Below are 23,782 nucleotides of genomic sequence, written 5' to 3' on the forward strand. Positions count from 1 at the left end.
AGCCGTCCTCGTATTGCCCTAGCTGATGAAGTGGGGCTCTAGACTGAAGGAACATGACAAAGCTATTTTGGTTTGACCTTGTAATCAGTCTGTAGTTAACAACTAGCTGTGAAAATTTTTTATGGAAGAGATTTAGAGTAGCTGATAATTCTTACTTTCACATATCATTGTTTCCTCTGAAGTATGAGTTAGATGTTTATTACCAGTTGAGATTAAGATGGTTCTTGTGGGTGGAGTGTATGTGCTATAGGAGGAAGAGTGGCTCTAGAGTAATTTAGCATAGTGCTGTGGAGCCCAAATCGTGAATTCAGACCTTATTTAGGTTCATATAGATGAAAATTGTCTAAAGCTCCCTGTTATCTTTTAACCATTTCTGACTTCAGAGTACATTAGGTTCCATCATGCTTTGGGAGTTGATTTGTTCTTTTGCGATTGTTTCCCTCTAGTTTCTGGCCGGAGCAGTGCTTATGGTGATGCCACAGCTGAAGGCCACCCAGCTGGACCAGGAAGTGTCAGCTCAAGCACTGGTGCTATTAGCACCACCACTGGGCACCAGGAAGGAGATGGCTCAGAAGGAGAAGGAGAAGGGGAAACTGAAGGAGATGTCCATATCAGCAACAGGTCAGGCTGCGTCTGTCTGTTCATAGTTGAGAGGCTTTCCTTCTAGAGTATTTCAAGAACAGGAGGTGAAGTGATAGTAGCATATTTTTTTTTTTAATATACATGAAGAGTTTAAGATCTTAGGTCATGCTCTAGATCTGCCTTCTTCGTCTGATGAGGATTATATAAGATTAACTGGAGAGAGAATAGAACATGGTGTTTCTCTGAAGGCTCTCCAGATCTCTTAATAACTGTAAAGTGATCATTATAAAACCATGACTTTTTCATACTAAAACTTTTTTTGTTTCATCATTACCAGAAGCTCATTGTGTAACACTCTTTTTACTTCACTGAAGTAGGGGCCAGAGTTACAGGACATTTCTGAAACACATGCCTTGTGAGCATGCTCACTGAAGCAGGGGTTGGAGTTACAGAACATTCCTGAGGGGGGTGAACATTCCTGAAAGGTCATACAATTGAAACAGGCACAAACCATTTTGATACATTGGGCAGGAGCCCAGCAGCACAAACTTACATTTCCAAAACAAAATATTCTGTGGGAAAAAAAGTGGAGGCAAGGCAAGGGCCTGTTTTATTGTATAACACTTCTCTATCAGTAACATCAGAAATAAATTTCTATATGAACTACAATGAAAATACCAATAGAACTCTACAACAAAAATAGTCTTTGCTTTAATTGTCACACCTAAGGCAGTCTTCATACATAACAACTGCATATTCTATGCACACGTCTCACTTACACTGACAGCATATGTACTTACTTTCCTGTGTGGCAGGCTATTTTCATCTCTCTTGTCTTCCTCTTTTGTCAGGAGCTTCTTACTGTATTGGATAACGTGCACTTAGCAGGAAAATAAGATACCAATAAAATAAAATATCAAATATGTAGTGAGTGCTTAGAATAGACATCGATATTTTCACATCAGCTGTTTACTTGCTGACAAAGCCCAAAAGATAACATCAGAAAAGTCTATGTGAATGACAGTGTAAATACAAACAAAAGTATACCACATAAATAATCTTTGCTTCAACTGTCACACCCAATGCAGTCTTCACACATGAAAACTCCATGTTTCATACACAAGTATCACTTACACTGATAGCACATACGTTTTGTTTTCCTATCTTCTTTTGTTAGGGCACAGTTGATATCTTTTTGGTTTTCCTGTTGTCATAGTAGGTCTTTTTGATGCTGTGCCTGCCTTTTCACCTGTCAGCTCACCAGTGTGTTCCACGATTTTTTTGCGTAGTTCCCTGGACAGAAACATTTTGTTTTCCCTCTGCTATAAATGAACTCCTATGAGTGCCAATCCTCTAAGAAAATTTTTCCATGGTGTTTTGTACTTGTTACGTTCTTCATAAACTGTTAAATTATTTATGCCCCACATTTAGGATTGAGTAAAACACAACCACTGGGCAACATTTTGCTGCATAACTCATCAACAGCATCTACTCTGCCTTTGGTTTTGTTGTAGAAAGTTTCCATCTCAGGCTTCCATTTTGTCGAGGTTTCTCTATCAATATTTCCATCATAGTGTAATGTTGGCCTCAGCAGTACCAGCTTATTTTTCCTTGCCATATATGAGGCCAATGTTAATGTCTTTCTGAAATCCAAAGATTGTACTATACAATTCTATTTTGAAATTGCAACATTTCATTTGGAATTTCTGCTTTGTTCTTGTGAACAGTTCCTATGCTGGTCAAGTTGTGCTCTGTTAGCAAATATACATCATTTGGAAACTAGTAAACCAGTTGTTGAATGTCACATTCTGCTTAGTTTGGGAGATGGGAGCAACAAGTCTGTTCACAACATCATTCTGTTTATTACCTTATGAATAAGGACCTGGTGGCTGAGTTCCAGGGTAAATTTCTAAATTGAAAGCATAATAAGTCTTTGCATCTACAAAAGCATAAATTTTTATGCCATATTTTGAAGGCGTTCTTTAATTTTTTGCGGGGGGGCATATACTGCCTGAAGCTACTACCATGAAATGCTGCAAGATGTTCATCAATAGTCATATATTCAAATAGTGTGTAAATTATTTGACAGTTACCCACAAATCTCTTGAACAGTGAAGGGAGAGCAGCCAGATTATCAATTCTTCTTTCTTGGTGTGTGGTTTTGTTATCAAACCTCAATTTTGAAGGAAACCGAATCTCTTCAGTGTCATTGTTACAAGCCTACACCCATCACTTTTCCATAAGTCTTTTACATTCCTGTGATTACCATGAGAAAGCCCTGCTGAGTACAACAGACCTATGAACGTTTTCAGTTCAGCTAGTGTGGTGTCACAATAAATATATTTTTTTATTGCTCGCTTTGGCAGCACATATACTAAATATATCTTTTAGTATGGCTGTTGATGCATATAGAATATTGTACTTGTATTTCAGCATTTGTGTATTTCACAACATCTTGAAGCATTTTGTCTATTACAAACAATTTCCAACATTGAATGGCAGTACTGGCATTCCATCCAGTAGGTTTCACCCCTGCCAAGATCCTCACTATATTTTCCCACCTAGTTCTTACATTGGGTTGTTCCATTTGGTTGCGTGACCATTTGTACCATTTTGACTGGTCAAATATGTACTCATATTGCTGTTTTCTGTCATCTGAATCATGATCTCCATTCTCTGTGTCTGTATCAGTTGATTTTTGCTCCAGTTCACTGTGACAGGAACTTCGGCTCACATGGCCAACATCAAAGTCATTATTATCTTCATCATGCATGAGTAATCTGATGAATCACTTTCGACCTCCTCCAAAACTTGCAAATATGGTTTTTCATGTGACATTGTACTGAATTGGGCTACTTCTGCTAGAAAAATCAAAGGAGACCTTTTTAAAAAACAAATCCTTAATGCACAGAAATTTAACAGTGAGCGCTTCATGTGTAAAACTCACCTGTTGTTGCTTTGAAGCTCCTATACACACCTTGCTGTTTGTCTGCCAAGTGGGTGAATGCACAGATGGGTTTTTGCTTTCCCCAGGCATGGCTACTGTGAGTCACATCCACATTCCATTATGGTGAAACACATGTTTACATAATGAAAGAGTGGTGTGGGTGTATTTTACCCCCTATGATGCTCACGTAAACATAAGCAAAACTTGTGAGAGCATTGTGTGGGTAAAAATCCTGGTTTGACACCTTTGCACACACCTTGCCATTGATCAGACCCATTGGGTAAACACAAAGATTGCTTCCTGTATACCCCAGGTGCAGCTACTGAGCCACACAGCTGGCTACTATTATGTTGAAGTACAAATGTATGGTAGAAAAGTATGGGTGCGTTGTTGTAACCCAGTGTTATGCCCTATGGAAGTTTTTAATTTTGAGACAAGGTCTTGCTAAATTTCCAGGCTGGGATTGAACTTGCAATCTTCTTGCCTCAGTCTCCCAGAGTGCTGAGATTATAGGCATGCATCACTATCCCTGGCTGGAGTAAATGTGTTTTATAGAGGAGGTGGGCCAGAGATTTAGCCCAGTGGTGCTGTGCCTGCCTTGCAAGCGCAAGGTCCTGGGTTTGATCCCCAGTACCAAAAAGAAAAGAAAAAGAGAAATAGAGGAGGAAAAAAAAATTAAGAAAAAAATTAAGAATAGTATTTGTAATACAGTGTTTGTTGATTTTAGGAGGATGGTGCTGGGGATTGAACTGTTTGTTTTATGGTAGGAATTGAACTTAGAACTTTGCATGTGCCATCAAGCGCTCCTCCACTGAGCCTTGTTCCTAACCCTTTGAGACAGGATCTTGCTAAGTTCTCCAGACTGGCATTGAACTTGGGATCCTCTTGCCTCAGCCTCCCAAATTGCTGGGATTATAGCTGTGCATAACCATTACACCTGGGTTGTTTTTTGAAGTTTTGAGACCAATAGTTATCACATTAGTACCAGGATAATGAGTTATCAGTTTTAGCTGAATGATTTCTACCAGGAAAACAAATCATGGATACAGGAATCAGTCATTTTAAGAGAGCATCAGTGAGTGTCTCCCACATTCTGTGCACCCTACTATTTCAACTTAAACTACTTGAAACATTTCTTTGGATGAAAGTGACCTCAGGTTGTTAATTTATTTTTTGATGAAGTTTGTTTTTTAACTTCTTACCATAAGGGGCTTTTCTTTGTTTTTTGTGGGGTTTTTTTGGTACTGGGGATTGAACTCGGGTCCTTGTGCTTGCACAGCAGGCAGCGAAACCACTGAGCTAAATCCCCAGCCCCATAAGGGGTTTTTCTATTGAATCTTTTTAAAATTTTTAAAAATGTAATTTCTGGATTAATCCTGTTGTATGTAGAGAACATGGGCTCTCTGTGATTTCAGGGTTTTTGCTTTGTTTTGTTTGTTTTTTGGGGTTTTTGTTTTGTTTTTGCTATGTTGGGGACAAACCCAGGGCCTTGTGTATGCTAGCCAAATGCTCTACTACTTAGGTAGGTTAGTTTTCTTTATATTTGTTTGCGTAGTTGTCTGGGAATCTTGAGTGTATAGGTTAGTGTCTTTCATTAGTTTTGGAAAATTTTTACCTGTTAATTTCATCAGATACTACTTCTGCCTCATTTTCTGTTATTTAGCCTTTTGGGAGTCCAGTTAGATAGATGTGAGGCCATCATATTCTCTTTTCCATGTCTTTTCATACACCTTTGCTTTTTTATTCTTTATTTATAATTTGTTGACCAGAGTAGCATGCAAAAAACAAATAATATGAAAATGTTTGATAAATATATACACTGAAAACACAGTGAAGGACTTCATACCTTGTTTCTGTATTGGAAGACTCATTACAAATATGACATTTATCTCAGATTGATACAGATCTGTATAATCTCCATCACAAAATCCCAGCTGGTATTAGACGTTTTACGACCGACAAGTTGATTGATGACTTTTATTTGGAAGTTACTAATTGACTAAGACAAAACTGAAGAAAATCCATGAGGTTAGAGACCCTTATATACCTATTATAGGCCATGGTAATTAAGACTGTGATATTGGTACAAAGAGAAACAGTAATAGAACAGGCTTGAGTTTAGGAATCAGTTTACACATACATGGTCATCTGATTTATGAGAAAGGTGGCACTTATGTGGAGCATGGGAAATTTTTTTCCCAGTAAATACCAATGGATCAATTGGAAATTCATACAGAATGAAACAAATCTTGACCTGGTTTTATTTTATGTATAAAATTAATTGAACTGTATAGATACAAATTTAAAAGGTAACATTTTATCAGTTTTAGAAGAAAGTATTTTCATAACTCAGGGTTGACAAAGATTTCTTAAATAGGACACAGTTGGGGAAAAGGAAAAAGTGAGGACATGGAGTATAGCTGAGTGGTAGAACATGAAGCCCTTCCTTCAGTCCCTAGTGCCACAAATCTTTTTTCTTTTTTTCCCCTCCTCTCAATATTAGGACTTAATTTGCCAGATACTTCTTGTAGGTTCCAGGGTAAGGCAAAAGTGGTATGAGAGGAAGTGGTTTATTATCATTTAGTTTTAAAACTGTGATGTGTCCTTCTGTGTTTGTATGAGGTTTTCAAATTCCAAATACCCTGTGAAGTCCTAGGAACCAGAAGCTTAAGTTGCCTGCAGAGTGTCGCAACCTTGTTTTCAAATGCCATAAAATCAGTCTCAGGGCTCTGATTACTTCTCTGAATTCTGTCTTTATTCAACCTATGGCCTAATAACTTCTTAGTTCCTAGTGAGCTCCTTTTTGCTCTTATTTTGATTTTGCATCTAGTGATCTTTCTAAATTCACTTATTGTAATTATAGATTCTGGTGGATTTTCTGATACACAGTCTTGTCACCTGCAAATAATGTCAGTTTAGCTTTTTTCATTGTAACTTTTATAGTTTTTAATTTTCTTTTTTGAATTTATTACATTGGCTCTCATCTCCAGTACAGTGTTGAAAGAAGTGGTGCTAGACTTTCTTATCTCATTCACAAACACAGAGAAAGAGTTCAGAATTTTACCATTAAATGTAATGTTAGCTCAAGAGTTTTTAAATGGATATTAGCTTATAAAGAACTGTTTGTTTGGCCTTTTTCTTTGTTGTATATCTTCTTTTAATTTTTTTCCAACTTACGATTTCCTTTTACTTATTTTTTTTTGGTTTAATTTTCTGTTCTTTTTCAAGTTCCGTGAGATACAAGCTTAATTTTTTTTTTTTTTGGTACTGGGGATCAAACTCAGGACCTTGAGGTTGTGAGGCAGGTGTCAGAACTACTGAGCTAAATCCCCAGCCCCAGGCTTAATTATTGATTTAAGTCTTTTTAAAAAATACATAAAGGTCAGGGGTTGTGTGCTTGCCTAACATGCATGAGGACTCGATTCAATCCCCAGTGCCAGGAGAAAAAATATTTGATACTATATATTTCATTATGAAATCACCCCTTAACTTTGTTTTACTCACAGGCTCCCCCCCCCGCCCCCCCCCCCCCAGGAGGATTAAAGGTTTATTTTAGCTCACATTTGTAGAGGCTTCAGTCCATCACTGGCTGGCTTTAAAGCCCACATTTTTTTTTTGTTTTTTTTTGGAGACAGGGTCTTGCTCTGTAGTTCAGAGTATCCTAGAGCTCACTGTGTAGCCCAGGCTGGCCTCAAACTCTTGGCAATCCTCCTGCCTTAGCCTTCTGAGTACTGGGATTATAGGCATGCACCACCACGCCCAGCAAAGCCCACATATTTTGATAATGTATTTTTACTATTGTTCAATTTAATCTATTTAAAATTCGGTTGTAATTTAGTTTCTGGCCCATGGGAAATTTAGATGTATATTACTAAATTTCTAGACATTTAGAGATTTTCTAGTTATCTGTTACTGATTTATAGTTCTGATTTTTTTGTGGTTGGGTAACATACTACGAGTGTATAATTTCAATTGTGTGAAATTTCTTTCTTTTTTTTTGGTACTGGGGATCGAACTTGGGACCTCGTGCTTGCGAGACAGGTGGTGGAACCACTGAGCTAAATCCCCAGCCCACTGTGTGAAATTTCTTGAAACCTCTTCCTTCTAAGATGATGTGATATCTTTTTAGGATTTCCAGGTGCTTTTAGGAGGAAGGTCAGTGTAGGTATCTGGCCACATTGCCAATAGGGCAGTCTTTAGTGCTTTTCAGCTAACTTTTTTTCATGAACAAGTTAAATAATTGGTCAGTGAATTTTTTTAAATAATAAAAGTAAATTTTTATTTTAAGTCACCAAAGAAAAGGGAGTTGCAGCTTTTGGGTAAAGGGTTTAATCTTTTTATTAAGTTTCAAGAGTAGCATCTAAAAGTTGTTTTTTTTTTGGTACTGGGGATTAAACTTGGGACCTTGTGCTTGTGAGGCAAGAGGTGGCACCACTGAGCTGAATCCCTGGCCCTGCATCTAAAAGTTTTAAAAGCCAATAATCTAGCATCCTCTGGATTGATATCCTGACTTTACTCATTTGTTGACTTTTCCTCTGTATATGTATGTTCTACAAATCTGAAGACATTAACCCATCTCTAAGCCTATTTTATGTTATCTACAAAATTGTTGAACTTCTGCTGTTATCTCTCACGTCTTCCTCATCACCTCAGCATTTATTATTTTGAAAATATTGTAGATACCTGCTAGGATATGTTATACATGAAAAACATACATATGCATGTGGTTTCTTACAATCCATAAGATAAAATGAAGTGGTGATAGTTTACTAATTATGAAATCAACCTATTAATTGATTTAGCACCTGTACTCCTAATCCATCTGAGATTATGCTTTAGATGAAACTCCTGCCAACCAATATGTCAGCAGAACCTTAATCAATTTTCATATTGGCCCTCTTAAATCCACATGTCATGAGAGATCCAGAGGTACTCAGTTAGTACAGAAGGTCAGCTGTGTATCAGCTGATGAAGAAGGCTATATAGGAACCAGGTGAATTTATGGGGAATTCATGAATCTAGTAGGAGAGTGTGTATTGACGTTGAATTTTACATTAAGAACATGAAGGATAACATATGAGAGAGTAAAGCAGTGGCTGACCTTTCTGTGGATTTAAGGAGCATGAAAAGGAAGGGGCCAGGACACTGTGCAAATGGATGATACAGACTTTGCCCAGAGAAGAACTCCAGAAGAATATGCCTGGAGGCAGAATAGGGCCATGTGTTAGAAAGCTATAAAGCCTGCAATTAGAGGTTTAGTTCAGATACTGAGAATGACTAGGACTTAATGGCTTTCTTAGGAACTATTAACTATAGTTTAGAATAGTTTTGCTCTTTTTTAAGTGAGATTTCACCAATATTTCTGTTATACCAAATAGGCATTTCTTAAATCTTTCTGTTCGGTTGTTGGATTTTTGTTTTTTGCTTTTTGGTTTTTTTTGAAATGGGATCTCAACATTGCCCAGGTTGGCCTCCAGCTCCTAGGCTCCTGCTTCAGCCTCCCAAGTAGCTAGGACTATGAATGTAGATTACTACACCTGGCTTCTTAACATCTTTTTAACACTAAAATTATTTCTAAGCATTTGGGTCCTCGTTTATCTTGCTGGTAGCAGGAAGAAGGAACCACATTCAGCTCATTCTTGTTTGTATACTAGCTCATGTTTCATATATTTTCCTTGGCTTTTTAGGCTGCATATGGTCCGTCTGATGCTGTTGGAAAGGTTACTACAGACCTTGCCCCAGTTACGAAATGTTGGAGGTGTCCGGGCCATCCCATACATGCAGGTATCACTCACTTCTCCTGGCTCTGCCACATTTCCATGCGGCTATCCTTAAGCAGTGCACATCTCTTCCAGAGGACCTGGAAGCTTTGTTTGGTATTGGGTCACAGAAGGACAGAGTACTGTTTTGAGCTATAAATTTCAGCCCTTCAGCTTACAGATGAAAAGATTAAGGGCTAGGAGATTGTTTTTTTTGAGTGCCCAAGGTCATCATCTAGCTATTGGCAGAACCAGGAGCAGAAGCCTAGTCCAGAGACTATTATTCTACATTGTCTCTCTTTGTATTAGAGTGTGGGCTATTGTTTTTCCATTAATTGCCTTTCTTGGAGCCAAAATTGTTCTTTAATTTTTGGTTCAGCACATGCTGCCACATCTAAGCCCCTTTTGTTGGATAGAATGCAGGTTAGTCCATTAATGTTGCAAACTTTTTGCAAAAGTTTCAGTGATGTCAAGTATGGCATGTATCAAAATTTGACTCTTATGACTCTGGACGCTTAACCTTGGGAAATCTTGGAATCTGGAACACTTTAAGGCATTACAGTTATGGTTGATAGGGAAGTCAGTAAGGTTTAGATTTCTCCAGAAACATCCTGTGATTAGAGTTGTTATCTTCAGGAAATTGGCTTTCATATTTGTTCTCTTTGCCTTCCAGGTCATTTTGATGCTCACTACAGATTTGGATGGTGAAGATGAGAAAGACAAGGGAGCCCTGGACAACCTACTGTCACAGCTTATTACTGAATTGGGCATGGATAAAAAGGTAAAAGTGGAGAATCGTGCTGAGTAAGAAGCAGAGACTGGCTGAGATCTTTTCACAAGTTCTCATTCCTGTCTTAGAGGAGCTCTACCTAGCTTCAGAGGGCACTATCCACTGAGGGTTCCAATTCTTTTGGTTCAACACAGTGAGTTTGGTGCCTACTTTGGCCTAGGCATACTTTTGAATCCTGACCAGAAATGACAAGACAAAGTCCCTGCCCTCATGGACCCTTGAAGCTCAGTGTGGTGAAAACACTAAATTAGCTGTTTGTATTTTTACTGTGGCTTCATAAGTGTGGAAGGCTCTGGGTACCCAAGATGTGATATGTGGAGACACTGCAGCTCAGTAAGTCTTTGTTCACTGAGGAATGATTAGGGCTGAGTAACCTCAGGGAATCTTGTTCAGAGGATGTCTCTCACATAAAGTAAGTGCAGGCTTCTGGGCCTCTGCTTCTGTCTGCAGGATGTCTCTAAGAAGAATGAGCGCAGTGCCCTGAATGAAGTCCATCTAGTAGTGATGAGACTCCTGAGTGTCTTCATGTCCCGTACCAAATCAGGATCCAAGACTTCCATATGTGAGGTATTTTTACTTTGAGGCTACAGGTTTGGGGAAAGGTAAGAGGATTGGCACTTGCTACAGGGCTGAGGGCAAAGGTGATAGTCCTTCGTTAGAATAAGGACATTGTCATCCAAGATAAGTGAGAGTCTAAGATGTTAACCTCTTCAAGAGCAGAACCTCCACCTTTTTCAGAATCTCTTTCAAGCCTCAGTCTTTGCCAACAATCCCTCCAATGGAGGGGTTAAAGGGTTTGGAAATTCCATTATTGAAAAGCAAGGGCCTGTTCTGCAAGGCACAGAGTAGTTAAGAGGATTCCCCTAGTGTCTGTTGCTATAAGGTATGGTAATAAAGCAGAGAGAAAGCACAGTATGTGTGGTGAAAGGAGATTAGCACAAAGCGGAGAAGGTAGAAATTGAGGCTGAACTGCATCCAATCTTAATGAGCTTATGAGCTGTGGGGTTTGCTGGGATTTGCAAGGCTCTTCTAATGGTCTTATTTACAGTAGCTTTTCTCCTTTTTTATGCATGTGATCACCCACTCCATCTCCTTTGGAAGCTGGTTCTGTGGAAGACCCTCTACTGGGAGGGTGAAGTGGCTAAGAAGTACCTATGAGTACAAAGTTTTCTGTCCCTGAAAGGGTCTTCTTTTCTCATTGCTCAAAGGAAAAGAGAAAACCAAGCCCCTCTAGGGCAAAGCTTATCTAGTCCTTGCCTCCCTGGCTAATGGCACATGTGTAGAGAGGTTAGGTTGAAAATCGGTATTCATTTTCTCTTACATGCAGTTGTTCAAAAGAGTTGGGGAAATGTTCCAGCAGTTGGGAAACTTAATACAAGAGACTGATTAGCTCACTTCCATAACAGTTAATTCTAACTGTTGTGTGTTTCCTACCCCTTAACACCCAATTAGATTTCAGTTTTTATAATACATTCTTTCGTACCCTTTGTGTTTCTCCCTTCCAGTCATCTTCCCTCATCTCCAGCGCCACAGCTGCAGCCCTGCTGAGCTCTGGGGCTGTGGACTATTGCCTGCATGTGCTCAAGTCACTGCTGGAGTATTGGAAGAGCCAGCAGAATGATGAGGAGCCCGTGGCTACCAGCCAGTTGCTGAAACCACATACAACTTCATCTCCGCCCGATATGAGCCCATTCTTTCTCCGTCAGTATGTAAAGGTGAGGTTTTTCCCTGGATTAAGGAGTACTCCTGATCCCCCTTCAGAGCACTGTGCTCTGTGCTCTCTGTGAATGGAGGAGCTGAAGGAGCTCCAAAGAGCCTCCGGAGGCAGCTGGGCTCCCTGGTGGGTTTTAATCTCAGTACAATGTAATAAATGACCATTTCTCCCAACCTTTTCTACTGGGATTCTTAGTCCTGCCTCTGTAAATCAGAGGGATTGAGTGAGATCAGTCATCTCGTTTTATATTAAGCTCCCTAAAAAGTTGAGTCTGTACAAGGTAACACCATCATGTGTATTGTGTCATGTCCTCACGTGTATGTCAGATGTTCCCCTCCTGTCATGAAAGGCCCCTTTAACGTGCTAGATAAGACGGGCTTTCTGGTCAGATGAGTTTATGAACCCAGTGTTCTTACCTGCCAGCCAGGAGGTGTGGAGAAATTCTGCCTAACCTTAGGGAGCCTCAGTTCTACACCTGGAGAATGAGAACACAAATAGTGTCTGCTTCATAGGGTGATAGAGCACTGAAGGAGGTAGTGTTTGTAAAGGACTTAGGCCATACCAGTGGTCCACAAACGCTGTCATTTGGTATGACTACTTCTGCTTTGTGCTTGGACCAGCTGTGGTTCTCTCTGCCTATTCAGAATGGCTTTGAATAGGCAGGAATATAGCAGGCATTAAAAAAATAACAAAACAAAAAACCAGGCATAAAATGTGAATCTTAGCATACTCTTCTCTATTTTAATAACTCTGGTACTTTTAATAATAACTAATAATAACTTTTAATAATAACCTTTTGGTAATTTTAAACCAAATCATCCTTTGTGAATCCAGCTACCTATTTAACTTGAGCTTTATCACTCACAATCCCCTTACTGACAGCCCTGTCAATCTATACCTTTTTGCAGATGTGGCATATGCTTTTGTACATGCTGTCCTGTCTGAAATTCTCTCCTCTCCCTCCATATCCCTTTCTTTTCCCCTCTAACTAACTCTAGTCCTTTTTCAAAACCCATTTGAATCATTGAATCCTTGGTAAAATCTTCCCTATGTGCTTCCCTCCTGTCAAGTTTCCCAGAGCACTCTGTGTACAAATTCATGTGTTCTCTCCAATCTATCAGCAAAGACTATTTTTCTAACTTATTTTACTTTCAAAGGTTACAATAGATCTAATAAGTAACCAGGGACAAAATGTATGGCACATATTATGGCCCTAGTCTCCTGCAGCTCCTTCTTGTGGGCCCACACAGCTTTCAAAACAGCTGTTATTTCTGCTGTCCTCTGATCTCTCACTACCTTTCCTGTTCGTGTGAGGTGAATCCATGCACATGATTTACCAGTTTAATGTTTCTGGTCCACTTGATTTACTTAAATATTTCTTGTTGTAATGGAAAGTTTTGATTCTAGGGAATGGAATACATTTCTCATAGAAAGTCTGAAATCCTTACCCACTACCATTTTTCCATTTTTTTGCCCAATCTAGCTTTAATTTTTGTGTTACCAGAGTACAGTCAATCCAGTGTCAAAAACTATGGAAGGAAGTGTCTGAACATTTAGGGATAGTGAGCCCTGTCTCCGATGAACATTTGCATGAAATAAGTAGCCCCCAGGAACCTGGGGCTGTTTGGGTTTGTAAACTAAATTGTTAATTAATGATGGCTCCAAATTTGAAAGGTGCCTTTCAGTAACTTCAGCATGTACATAAAATGCCTGGGGAACACAAGCTGCTCTTTTTCTTTTTCTTCATTGTGGTCATGGAGAAGTGGTAACCATGGGTTCTCATGCAGTTGTTTTTCTCCTAGGGCCATGCTGCTGATGTGTTTGAGGCCTATACTCAGCTTCTCACAGAGATGGTACTGAGGCTTCCATACCAAATCAAAAAGATTGCTGACACCAATTCCCGTATCCCACCTCCTGTCTTTGACCACTCATGGTTCTACTTTCTCTCAGAGGTGAGTGAAGGTCCTGAGCATTGTGCCAGTCCAGGAGCAGACACATCTGCTATTACCTTTGTGTCCTGCTTTCTTCCTAATCCTACCTGTTCTCCTAAGAGAGCCCTTCCACTTGTTTAGGTTGTGGTCCTGCCCCTCTGCAGTCTGCTGTATAGTGAGACTGCAAGATGTATGTCCAGCCACCAGCTGTAGTTTCTGATTGTGTACATTTGACTTCACTCACACGAGGTAGTAATAGGCAAGTTCAGTCATTCAGCTCTTATCAGAGAAACAGAAAGTACACTAGTTACCTGCACAGAGAAATTTCAGTATAGGGAATTGGTTGAATAGCTATTTGAGAACCAAAAACACAGAAATGTGATAACAGGTATCTACCAGCAGCTCTCGTATAAAAAGGAGAGAGAGACCGCAGCTCTCTGAGGAGGGGTGCTGCTCTTGGTACTTCTGGAGTTCTAAGGGGATGTGATATGTAGGTACTAGTGACACTAAAAGAAGCTGCCAGTTAGAGCCAGCTGCAGTTGCCTTGTAAAAGGCTGTTTCCAGGACTCCAGGCAGCGGGAGGGAGCAAGCTCCTTGGCTCCTGCATCCAGTTTCCCCCAGTGCAGAACTTAGAGGGAGCCAGGTGGCAGAAAGGCAGTGTAGGTCTTGTGGTCCTTGCCACAAAGTAGGGTAGGTGGGTTTGGAGCTGAGAGAGGGCAGCTGAACCAGCACAGCAACCTGATAACAATGCTGAGAAGAAGAATCTCAAAAATGACCACTTGGAGTTCTGTAACTGTACCACCCCAGCCTCTGTACCACTCTTACTGAAAAAGATTTCAGAATTTTTTTCTTTTAGTTTTATTTGTGGGCCAGTATGAAGGCCAGTTTCCTTATATTTTGCTAAGTACTTGAGAAAGAGGAGTGTGAAAATTGTTTCTGTTTTTCCTTTCTAAGTTCTTTCTGTTTTTTTTCTTTCTCCTGGTCCCGTCCCCCGCCCGCCAGTTCCTTTTAACAGAGGCAAGCTTGGCTAGGAGGAAATATGGTTGGCCCTTGGTACCTGTGCATTCTGCAACCACAGATTCAACCAACTGGATCACAAATAATATGCATTTAAAAAATTGCATCTGTACTGACACACACAAGCTTTTTTCTTTAATTATTTGCTAATTAGTACAATATAACTATAAAACACTGACATTGGATTAGGTATGATAATTTAGAAATTTTCAAAAATAAATAGAGAATGTGCAAGCGTTATATAAGGGACTTGAGCATTTCTAGGTTTTGGTATCTTCAGGGTTCCTAGAGCCAATCCCCTATGAATGACTGTGGCTTGTTTTGTTTCTCACTAGTTTTTAATAAAAGTTTGTTAAAGGGCCTGCTGGCACATACCTATAAACCCAGCACACTAGGAGGCTGAGCCAGGAGAATCCCAAGTTTGAGCCCAGCCTGGCAACTTAGTGACTTAGCAAGCACCCGTATCGAAATAAGTGAGCCAGGCATGGTTGCACACACTTCTAATTCCAGCACTCGGGAGGCTGAGGCAGGAGGATCACTGTAAGTATGAGGCTGGCTGGGCTACAGAGTGAGTTCAAGGCCAGCCTGAACTGCATAGTGAGACCTGTCTCACAAAATAACAAAAAAAAGGGGAGTGGGGGGAGGGTTGTAGCTTAATGCAAAAAAGGCTCTTGGTTCAATCCCAGTACCAAAAAACTTTTTTCACTAAAACTCAGTCCTAGAGTCATAGTACAGATACAGTCCCAGAGCAATTGACTCTGTTGTTTATGCCCTCAGTATCTAATGATCCAGCAGACTCCATTTGTGCGCCGTCAAGTCCGCAAACTTCTGCTCTTCATCTGTGGGTCAAAGGAGAAGTATCGCCAGCTCCGAGATTTGCACACCCTGGACTCCCACGTGCGTGGGATCAAGAAGCTGCTGGAAGAGCAGGGTATATTCCTCCGGGCAAGTGTGGTTACAGCCAGTTCCGGCTCTGCCCTGCAGTATGACACACTAATCAGCCTGGTACGAGGGCTGGGGCCTGGAAGGGCAAGGGAGGCATGTGATAGGCTGCAGCAGTACAGGGCTTTTACATACTCGGGGATATTGTAGCTAGGGTTGAGCCTGAGTGGGTGCTCTGCTTTGTGTAGTTGGCGTCAGGGTCTAGAATTTCCCTCCCTCGCCTGACAGCGTAACTGCTGTGAAGTGGGTGGCTTGAGCTTCTTGCCAGTGTCATTTGTTCATGTCATGGATAGGATCAACCTGAAGTTCGTGCACCTCTGGGTGTTGTTCCTGAATACTAAAGTGATGAGGGTGAAATACAAAAATGTGTTACTCCCTACAGAGAAACTATTAGACCTACAGGAATAATGGAGGATTTTGCCTTTGAGCATCTAGAAAAACTCCTTCAAAATGAAGACACTTTTTTTTGCTCATCTAATGTCCTTGTTATTGTGTTTGTAGAAAAGTAGTAAACTGGAACCAGATTGTGGCTTCTCAGGATGGTCTGCCTTTGCAGCTGCTTTAGTGAGAAGGTTCCCTGAAAACAAAGGGCCCTGTGTGTTGGGAATAGAACAGAGGTGCCCTGCTCCCAGGTTCACCACCTCAGGGAACATGTGCCTTACACAGAAGACCAGGCTGTCCTAAGCCAGGATGACAACCTCTCAAAACAGCAGGGTTGGTGCTTATTTGGCCTGCTTAGTGGAGCTCCTCATGTGCTGTGGTGGGTTTCCGTTTCAGATGGAGCATCTGAAAGCCTGTGCAGAGATTGCTGCCCAGAGAACCATCAACTGGCAGAAATTCTGTATCAAAGATGACTGTAAGCAATGCTATTGCTGTTGTTCATTTCTTCAAGAACTGTCTATTGAAGCCTGTTCTTTGCTAAGCACTGAGCTGGTTGCTGGATGAACTAGAGACAGAACTGCCTAGCAAGGAAGATAAGTAAAAACATAAGAGTGATAAGGGCTGATAGTCAAGATTTGGGGTGCTATAGGAGCACAGAGTAGGAGTATCTGACTTATAAGTTGTGGCAGACAAGCTAAAGAGGAGTGGAAAAGTCTAAAAAATTTCTTATTCATAAGAGTAGGGCCTGGATCCAGTCTGTCTGTAGTTGTTTTAAGCCTTTCCATTTTGTCTTGGCAGTATTTAACAGAGAACTCAGAGAAGAAAGCTGGTGGGAATGGGCAGTCATGGCCGTGTGGCACCATCACTCCTATTCTTGTGTGTAAGTAGTTCAGTTGTCCCAGAGCTCACTGCTTCCCCTCTGCTTACAGCGGTCCTGTACTTCCTTCTTCAAGTGAGTTTCCTGGTGGACGAAGGGGTGTCCCCAGTGCTGCTGCAGCTGCTCTCCTGTGCTCTGTGTGGCAGCAAAGTGCTTGCTGCCCTGGCAGCCTCCACTGGGTCCTCCAGTGTGGCTTCTTCAACCCCTGTGGCCACCAGTTCTGGACAAACCACAACTCAATCTAAGTCTTCCACTAAAAAGAGCAAGAAAGAAGAGAAGGAAAAGGAGAAAGATGGTAAGAGTCACTCTCTGGTCTTGGTGATCAGAGTGGTATGTTTAACTCTTGGTATATGTGATTTAATTTGAACTTCTGAAAGGTTCTTTTATCCTGGTTTTTCCAAATAACCTCTAGTGTTTACTTTGTATCTCATTTTCCATTGTGGTGAAGGTGACACCTTAAACAATTATGTGGCATCCTATACCAAGTGACTAATAGGAAAGGTCAAAGTGCACTGGACATTTTTAGTAGATTAAGTTACTGTTTCTGTGGGATGAAAGTAACACCTGTTCTGTGGAGTGATTGCCAGAGTTAAGTGAAATCCTGTCTTAATCAGCTGTGAGAGCTCTAAGAATGTCAGCTTTGTAGCTAGCCCCTTACCTTTGGCTTCACTGCTTTTGATGGTCCTTGGAGATGAGATCTCAGCAGGTGACCAACAGTTGGTAGCAGTGGAGATGGTTTGCATTCGAACAGTTAATTATCGAAGCTATCCTGGCTTTCCTCCTGATAGCCCACCCTGTGTCCTCCAGGGTGTATGTACTTTTATTTTGCTTTTTCCTCTTTTACTCAGCCCAGCTTCACTCTGTAGAGTCAGCTTCTCCCTCACTCTTCACTTTTACTTTTTCAAATAAACTTTAAAAACAAACAAACAAAAACCCAGTTAATTATTGAGACATCTCTGAACAGGTCTTTAATAATGGTAACTGAGTTCCTCCAGTGTAACTATTTTTTCAGCACCAAGCTTGTGTAGGTACATTATCTTATGTTTGTTTGGGGCATTATTGTATGTCTCAGTTGGAGCTGACCTATTCCCCAGTTAACAACTGAAAATTATTTTGTCACATTTGTAGAAATTTTACTAGAAATGAGCAGAATTCCCATCTCTCCATATGGCAACACAGGCCTGAGGCCTATGAGGGACTTGTTCCTAGCCCTCGATCCTCAGTGTTGCCCTTTTCTTGCAGGTGAGAGCTCTGGCAGCCAGGAGGACCAGCTTTGCACAGCTCTGGTGAACCAACTTAACAAATTTGCTGATAAGGAAACCCTGATTCAGTTTCTTCGGTGCTTCCTCTTGGAGTCTAATTCTTCCTCCGTGCGCTGGCAGGCCCACTGCCTGACGCTGCATATCTACAGGTAGTGCCCAGGTTTAGTTTCGCAGTTGTCCTTGGGTCTGGAGCCAGGGTGCATGATGTAGTTCTACCTTGGTTTGACATTACATAGTTATGGTTGCAGTGTCAGTGTTTACACTAGCCTGAATCCTCTTGAGGTTTCTTTATTGAGCTATCTGCTTTTTAGCTGTTAAGCTGATGTCATAGGCAAGAGACTGTTTCCCACACAGTTAAGGAGCTAGTAAAACGATCAAGCTAGACTCTCAGCCTAAAAAAGTTCAGTTTCTGCTCTCTGGAGTAAGGTTGGAGGATTGAGAATAGACCAGCTTCTGAAGGTAGTAAATAACTATACTGTACTACATTTATTAGAACTAATGATCAAGGACCAGGGATTTAGCTCAGTGGTTCTGCCACCTGCCTCACAAGCACAAGGACCCGAGTTCGATCCCTGGTACCAAAAAACAAATAAATATGGTTTAGTTTAAAAAAAGAAAAAAGAAAGAACTAATGATCAAAAGAACCACAAAATCATTTCCACTTAAGCCATAGTTGTGGGGAAATAAATTCATCTGTAGAAACAGTACCCGGGCCTTGGTGAGACATAGAGGTACCTCAGAGTTCTGTGCTACTTGGTAACATGAGCTGTCATTTACTTGCAGAAACTCTAGCAAATCTCAACAGGAGCTCCTGCTAGATCTCATGTGGTCTATCTGGCCAGAACTCCCAGCTTATGGTCGTAAAGCTGCCCAGTTTGTGGACCTACTAGGATATTTCTCCTTGAAAACTCTACAGACAGAGAAGAAGGTAACAGTTGATTTATGATCAGAGAGGCTAACTTGCTATATTGAATCTTTTCTCTTGAATTAAGAACCGTATCACTAACTTAGGTAAGGGGTCTGTATATGAAATCTCTCTTGAATTACTGAGTTTTGATTTCTTATTAAACACGTATATACCTACCGTGTAGATAATATACACTAGCATCTTCTAACTGCGATTTGAATTTGGCTTAGCCAAAAAATCAGGTTGGGAAAGGAAATGCAACTCAGCAAAGCTGCTTACAAAAGAAAGTGCTTCTAGTTGTGTTAATGGCCCTGATTATGTGCCCATAAAATGCTTCTGCAGTTGAAACTATTTCATGAGTTCTGTATAATTGCAATTATATTCCTTCATGAGGTCTGAAAGGTGACCTATTTCTAAAATGAAACTTTTGAAGACAGTAGAAATCATTAAACCATTGGGAATTATGCCCAACTTCGTATGATTGTGAGCAGTCCAGTACTTGCAGGGTAGTCTTCCACCAGAAAGCCAAAGATAAAACTCTTTTCCAACTTAAGACTTCGGCTTTAACTGTTTTTTGTTTGTTTGTTTGTTTGTTTTTTTACTGAATTCTATTTCAGTTAAAGGAATATTCACAGAAGGCTGTGGAGATTCTGCGGACCCAGAACCATATTCTTACCAACCATCCCAATTCCAACATTTACAAGTGAGCTTTATTTTGCTTCCTACCTGTTTGAAGGACAGTTACTGTTTTGAGTTGCTGTTTGCCTGTTGATTGGCCATTACATACGAACTGAGAATCTGCTTGGGGGCAGTGACCTTGGCTAGCTGAGCTTTGACTTCCTCCCATATAGTCCAGGTCCTTGCACATAGAAGGTATTCACAATGTAATCAGTAAATTTACAATTTGGTAAGCAGCAACATCAAAAGGTCTCTGGTTTTAAGGGCTTAACCTAAATAAAACAATCTTACAGAAAATGTCTTCCGTTTTTTTATAAAAAACAAGTTTTAAAGAACACATTGCTTAAATTGATTTATTTCCCTGGTTTAATGGTGCCTTTTTTAAAAAAACAACTTTACTGAAGTATGATTTACATACTATAAAATTTATTATCTTATACATAAAGTTCAGTGGGTTTTTTTTGTAAGTTTTAATTTAGTGACTTTTCTTAAAGTGAAATTTTAATGCATTTTAAGATTCCACTGAATCTCAGCTCAGAAATAGGAAGGAACTAAAGCCAATTAGTTGGAATTTCCTTCCTTTGACTTCTAAACCCTAAGTTCTGTCAAGGGGCTCGCTTTGGGGATGTTGATGATGACTTTGTCATGGCTTCTTTGTGAAACTCAGTGTTTCCTAAAATGAAACATTGCTTATATTGAAACTGGTTTCTTCCTTAGTACTTTGTCTGGCCTAGTGGAGTTTGATGGCTATTACCTGGAGAGTGATCCCTGCCTGGTGTGTAATAATCCAGAAGTGCCATTTTGTGTAAGTAACCCTTTAACCTGACCGTCCTGAGGCTTGTGGGCCCAGTGGGTTTCTTGTTCTCAGAGATCGGTGTTGGTCTTGCATAGATGTTCCTCTCGTAATATTTGGCTACCAGTGGTATGGATTCTTGCCTGCTACATTTGTTGCCTTAAGTAAAAACTTCATCCATAAATGGAGAGTGGGTTATATTGGTATATTTTTTAAAAGGCAGGATAAGCTATTAAAACTTGAACTGAGATTGTGTTTTTGTGTACCCTTGTATTTAGTATATCAAGCTGTCTTCCATTAAAGTGGACACACGGTACACCACCACCCAGCAGGTTGTGAAGCTCATTGGCAGTCACACCATAAGCAAAGTGACAGTGAAAATTGGGGACCTGAAGAGGACCAAGATGGTGCGGACTGTCAACCTATATTATAACAACCGAACTGTGCAGGCCATCGTGGAGTTGAAAAATAAGTATGGGCTTTTCAGGCTTGAGGTGGGGTACTAGGTTTACAATGCTCAACACTAGTTGCTAGTTTGGGTTCCTGGAAGGGGGCAAAGCAGCCTGTCCCTAGAGGTCAGTATGTCCTCCTAGCCACATTTGTCATGACAAAGGAACAAAATTGAGACTAGTTTCTGAGATTATTGACAGAACTTTTTGTTTGTGTTTTTGGTATTGGGGGTGGAACTCAGAACCTTGTGCTTTCGAGGCAGGTGCTACGCCACTGAGGTACATCCCCAGCCCGACAGAGTATTTTTAAGTTAGTTCACTGGCACCAGCTCTCTTGACAGCCTACCACAGGAAGGAGACCTGACAAGGACCTCTAGCTTCTCAAGCCCACACCCTTGTTTTTTGTTTATTTGTTTTTTGAGACAGGGTCTCACTGTGTAGTTTAGGCTGGCCTTGAATTCACTATGTAGTTCAGGCTGGCCTCAAACTCGTGATCCTCCTGCCTCAGCCTCTTGAGTGCTGTGACTACAGGTGTGCATCGCCATGCCTAGCTCCCAAGCCCATTTTAACTGGAGCATTTCTAGTCTTACGGAAAACCTTCTATATGGGGAAGTAGTTGCCATTTCTTGAATTAAGACAACTGTGTTCTTATTCATAGAGCAGAAAGTATTTCTCAAGAATCTTCTCTATTGCACATTCCTTCCTTCTGCATGGTGTCTTCCCTCCATATCTGCCCATATTAGGTCTTTGTAACCCCTGCACCCCAGCATCTGGATCAGGTCAATGCACGTATGGGCCAAAGAATCACTAGCTGGGTTATCATGTTGACCATCACAGAGACAGAGCTCTTTTTGTTGGAGTTTCAGGCTTTGCTGTTGAGCAGAGAACAGGTGGATGCTACTTGTATATTTAGACTTGGAGTGATGTTCTGCACACAGAATGGAAGTACTACCAAAAGGCAGAGTAAGATGTATGCACCATATCAACAAATTGGCCGGAACTGTACTTCCTAAAAGAAGTTTTCTCTTCCTCCTTTGATAAGCAAGTTAATGTTGATAACCTTAATGGAGCTGCTACCTATTAGAACCTCCCCCCCAGGTTGATTTGACTCTTTTCTTGGGTTTGCATAGCACAGGTACTGTTAGACCTCCCAGCCCTTCCACGATCTCTGTGATCTTAGAGAATTTAACTTTGGTTTCCATAACTGTAAGGTACAGATAAATTCCCACTTTCAAGATCTTACTTTAAGATAAAAAAATGATAGGAACAGAGCCTAGCATATGGTAAGTACTCAATGATAGAGCTCTAATTCTACTAAGGTAATCACCTCTAAATTATTCCATGACTTCTCTTTATGACTTGACTTAGCATTTGGTTATATTATAGCCAGATCCTGGTTCGTCCCTCTGCCTCTTTAAAGCAGGCTAGTTTTATTCTTCCAAGGTAGTCATCATGATGGGCTCTTGGGATTATAGGCTTATGGCATCATTTGGAATAATGTCTGTCCTTGATGTGCACTTGTTATATTTCTGGAACTTCACAAGTTGTTATGTGTAGCACTTGTATGTTCTTCCTTTTTTATAGAAAAAAGTAGTGGAAACATTTAATTCACTTGCTGTTATTTGCCAAATTTCTTTAATTGTTTGATTACCTTAGGAAAGCACGTGGAGCAATCTTTGGTTTGGCCTTTGTCTCATCGGTCTGTCATCACTGAGAACTAAACACAAGGCCCTCAGCCCTCTTCCTCTATCTGATTTCCTCTGCCTCTTCCTAGGCCGGCTCGCTGGCACAAAGCCAAGAAAGTTCAGCTGACCCCTGGGCAGACAGAGGTGAAGATTGACCTACCGTTGCCCATTGTGGCCTCCAACCTGATGATCGAATTTGCAGACTTCTATGAAAACTACCAGGCCTCCACAGAGACCCTGCAGTGCCCACGCTGTAGCGCCTCTGTCCCTGCCAACCCAGGTGTCTGTGGCAACTGTGGAGAAAATGTGTACCAGTGTCATAAATGCAGGTAAGCTAGTGGTTTCCCCCAGGCCAAGGTCAAACATGTTCCTTGTGTGTATTTTTCTGTAATAGTCTCGATGTGGGCAATTTCTGTGTTTGGTACCCTCAATACTGTATTTAGAGGATGTGGGTATTATATATTCATTCTATCCAAGGATTGTAAGGAGGGAACGGGGGACATGGGAAGGTGGTGTGTGTGTGTTTGCACTTGCCCATCCAGTGGCAGGGTGTGGAGCCAGGGAGGAAAGCCCCTTGGTTTCATTCTAGGTCTTCCTTTCTTGTTGCCTGATTGCTTATATCATTTTATTCTACCAGTTTATTGTCCCATCAGTAATTATTGCAGTAGCTTCCAGCGTATAGATATGCCACAGTCCATCTTCTTAGTCACCCCCTCCTCACCTAACCTCTCCGGCCCCACTGACCTGAACACTGGTTCTTCAGATCCATCAACTATGATGAGAAGGATCCCTTCCTCTGCAACGCCTGTGGCTTCTGTAAATATGCTCGATTTGACTTCATGCTTTATGCCAAGCCTTGCTGTGCAGTGGATCCCATCGAGAATGAAGAAGACCGAAAGAAGGTGAGACTAGATCTGACCCAGACTCAGAGGGCTGTGGCTTTGATCTAAACTTCCTTTTGACCCGGTCTTTCTCTACCCAGCAAATAATGAGCTTCAAGGCCCAGTTTTTGGATGGGAATAAATGTAGTAATGGCATAAGGTGTATTGGATTCATAGCTTACATAGA

At 40.9% G+C, this 23,782-nt stretch overlaps 1 protein-coding gene across 7 annotated transcripts in view; it reads left to right on the forward strand.

Moving 5' to 3' along the window:
* Positions 1-23,782, forward strand: part of Ubr4 (ubiquitin protein ligase E3 component n-recognin 4) — a 135,419-nt gene that overhangs the window by 73,093 nt on the left and 38,544 nt on the right. For all 7 annotated transcript variants that reach the window (XM_021262931.2, XM_021262933.2, XM_021262936.2 and 4 more), the window contains 16 exons: positions 447-621; positions 9,217-9,313; positions 9,962-10,069; positions 10,529-10,645; positions 11,584-11,793; positions 13,595-13,744; positions 15,518-15,745; positions 16,460-16,538; positions 16,993-17,235; positions 18,183-18,351; positions 18,986-19,130; positions 19,727-19,812; positions 20,505-20,592; positions 20,859-21,052; positions 22,804-23,043; positions 23,478-23,616. In XM_021262931.2, the coding sequence (XP_021118590.1) occupies positions 447-621; positions 9,217-9,313; positions 9,962-10,069; positions 10,529-10,645; positions 11,584-11,793; positions 13,595-13,744; positions 15,518-15,745; positions 16,460-16,538; positions 16,993-17,235; positions 18,183-18,351; positions 18,986-19,130; positions 19,727-19,812; positions 20,505-20,592; positions 20,859-21,052; positions 22,804-23,043; positions 23,478-23,616 (2,468 nt within the window). The remainder of the gene's footprint in view (positions 1-446; positions 622-9,216; positions 9,314-9,961; positions 10,070-10,528; positions 10,646-11,583; positions 11,794-13,594; positions 13,745-15,517; positions 15,746-16,459; positions 16,539-16,992; positions 17,236-18,182; positions 18,352-18,985; positions 19,131-19,726; positions 19,813-20,504; positions 20,593-20,858; positions 21,053-22,803; positions 23,044-23,477; positions 23,617-23,782) is intronic.

Source organism: Heterocephalus glaber, unplaced genomic scaffold (genome assembly GCF_053883595.1).
Source record: "Heterocephalus glaber isolate CG9 unplaced genomic scaffold, H.glaber_assembly_v1.0 deba00001452, whole genome shotgun sequence".
NCBI classification, from domain to species: Eukaryota; Metazoa; Chordata; class Mammalia; order Rodentia; family Bathyergidae; genus Heterocephalus; species Heterocephalus glaber.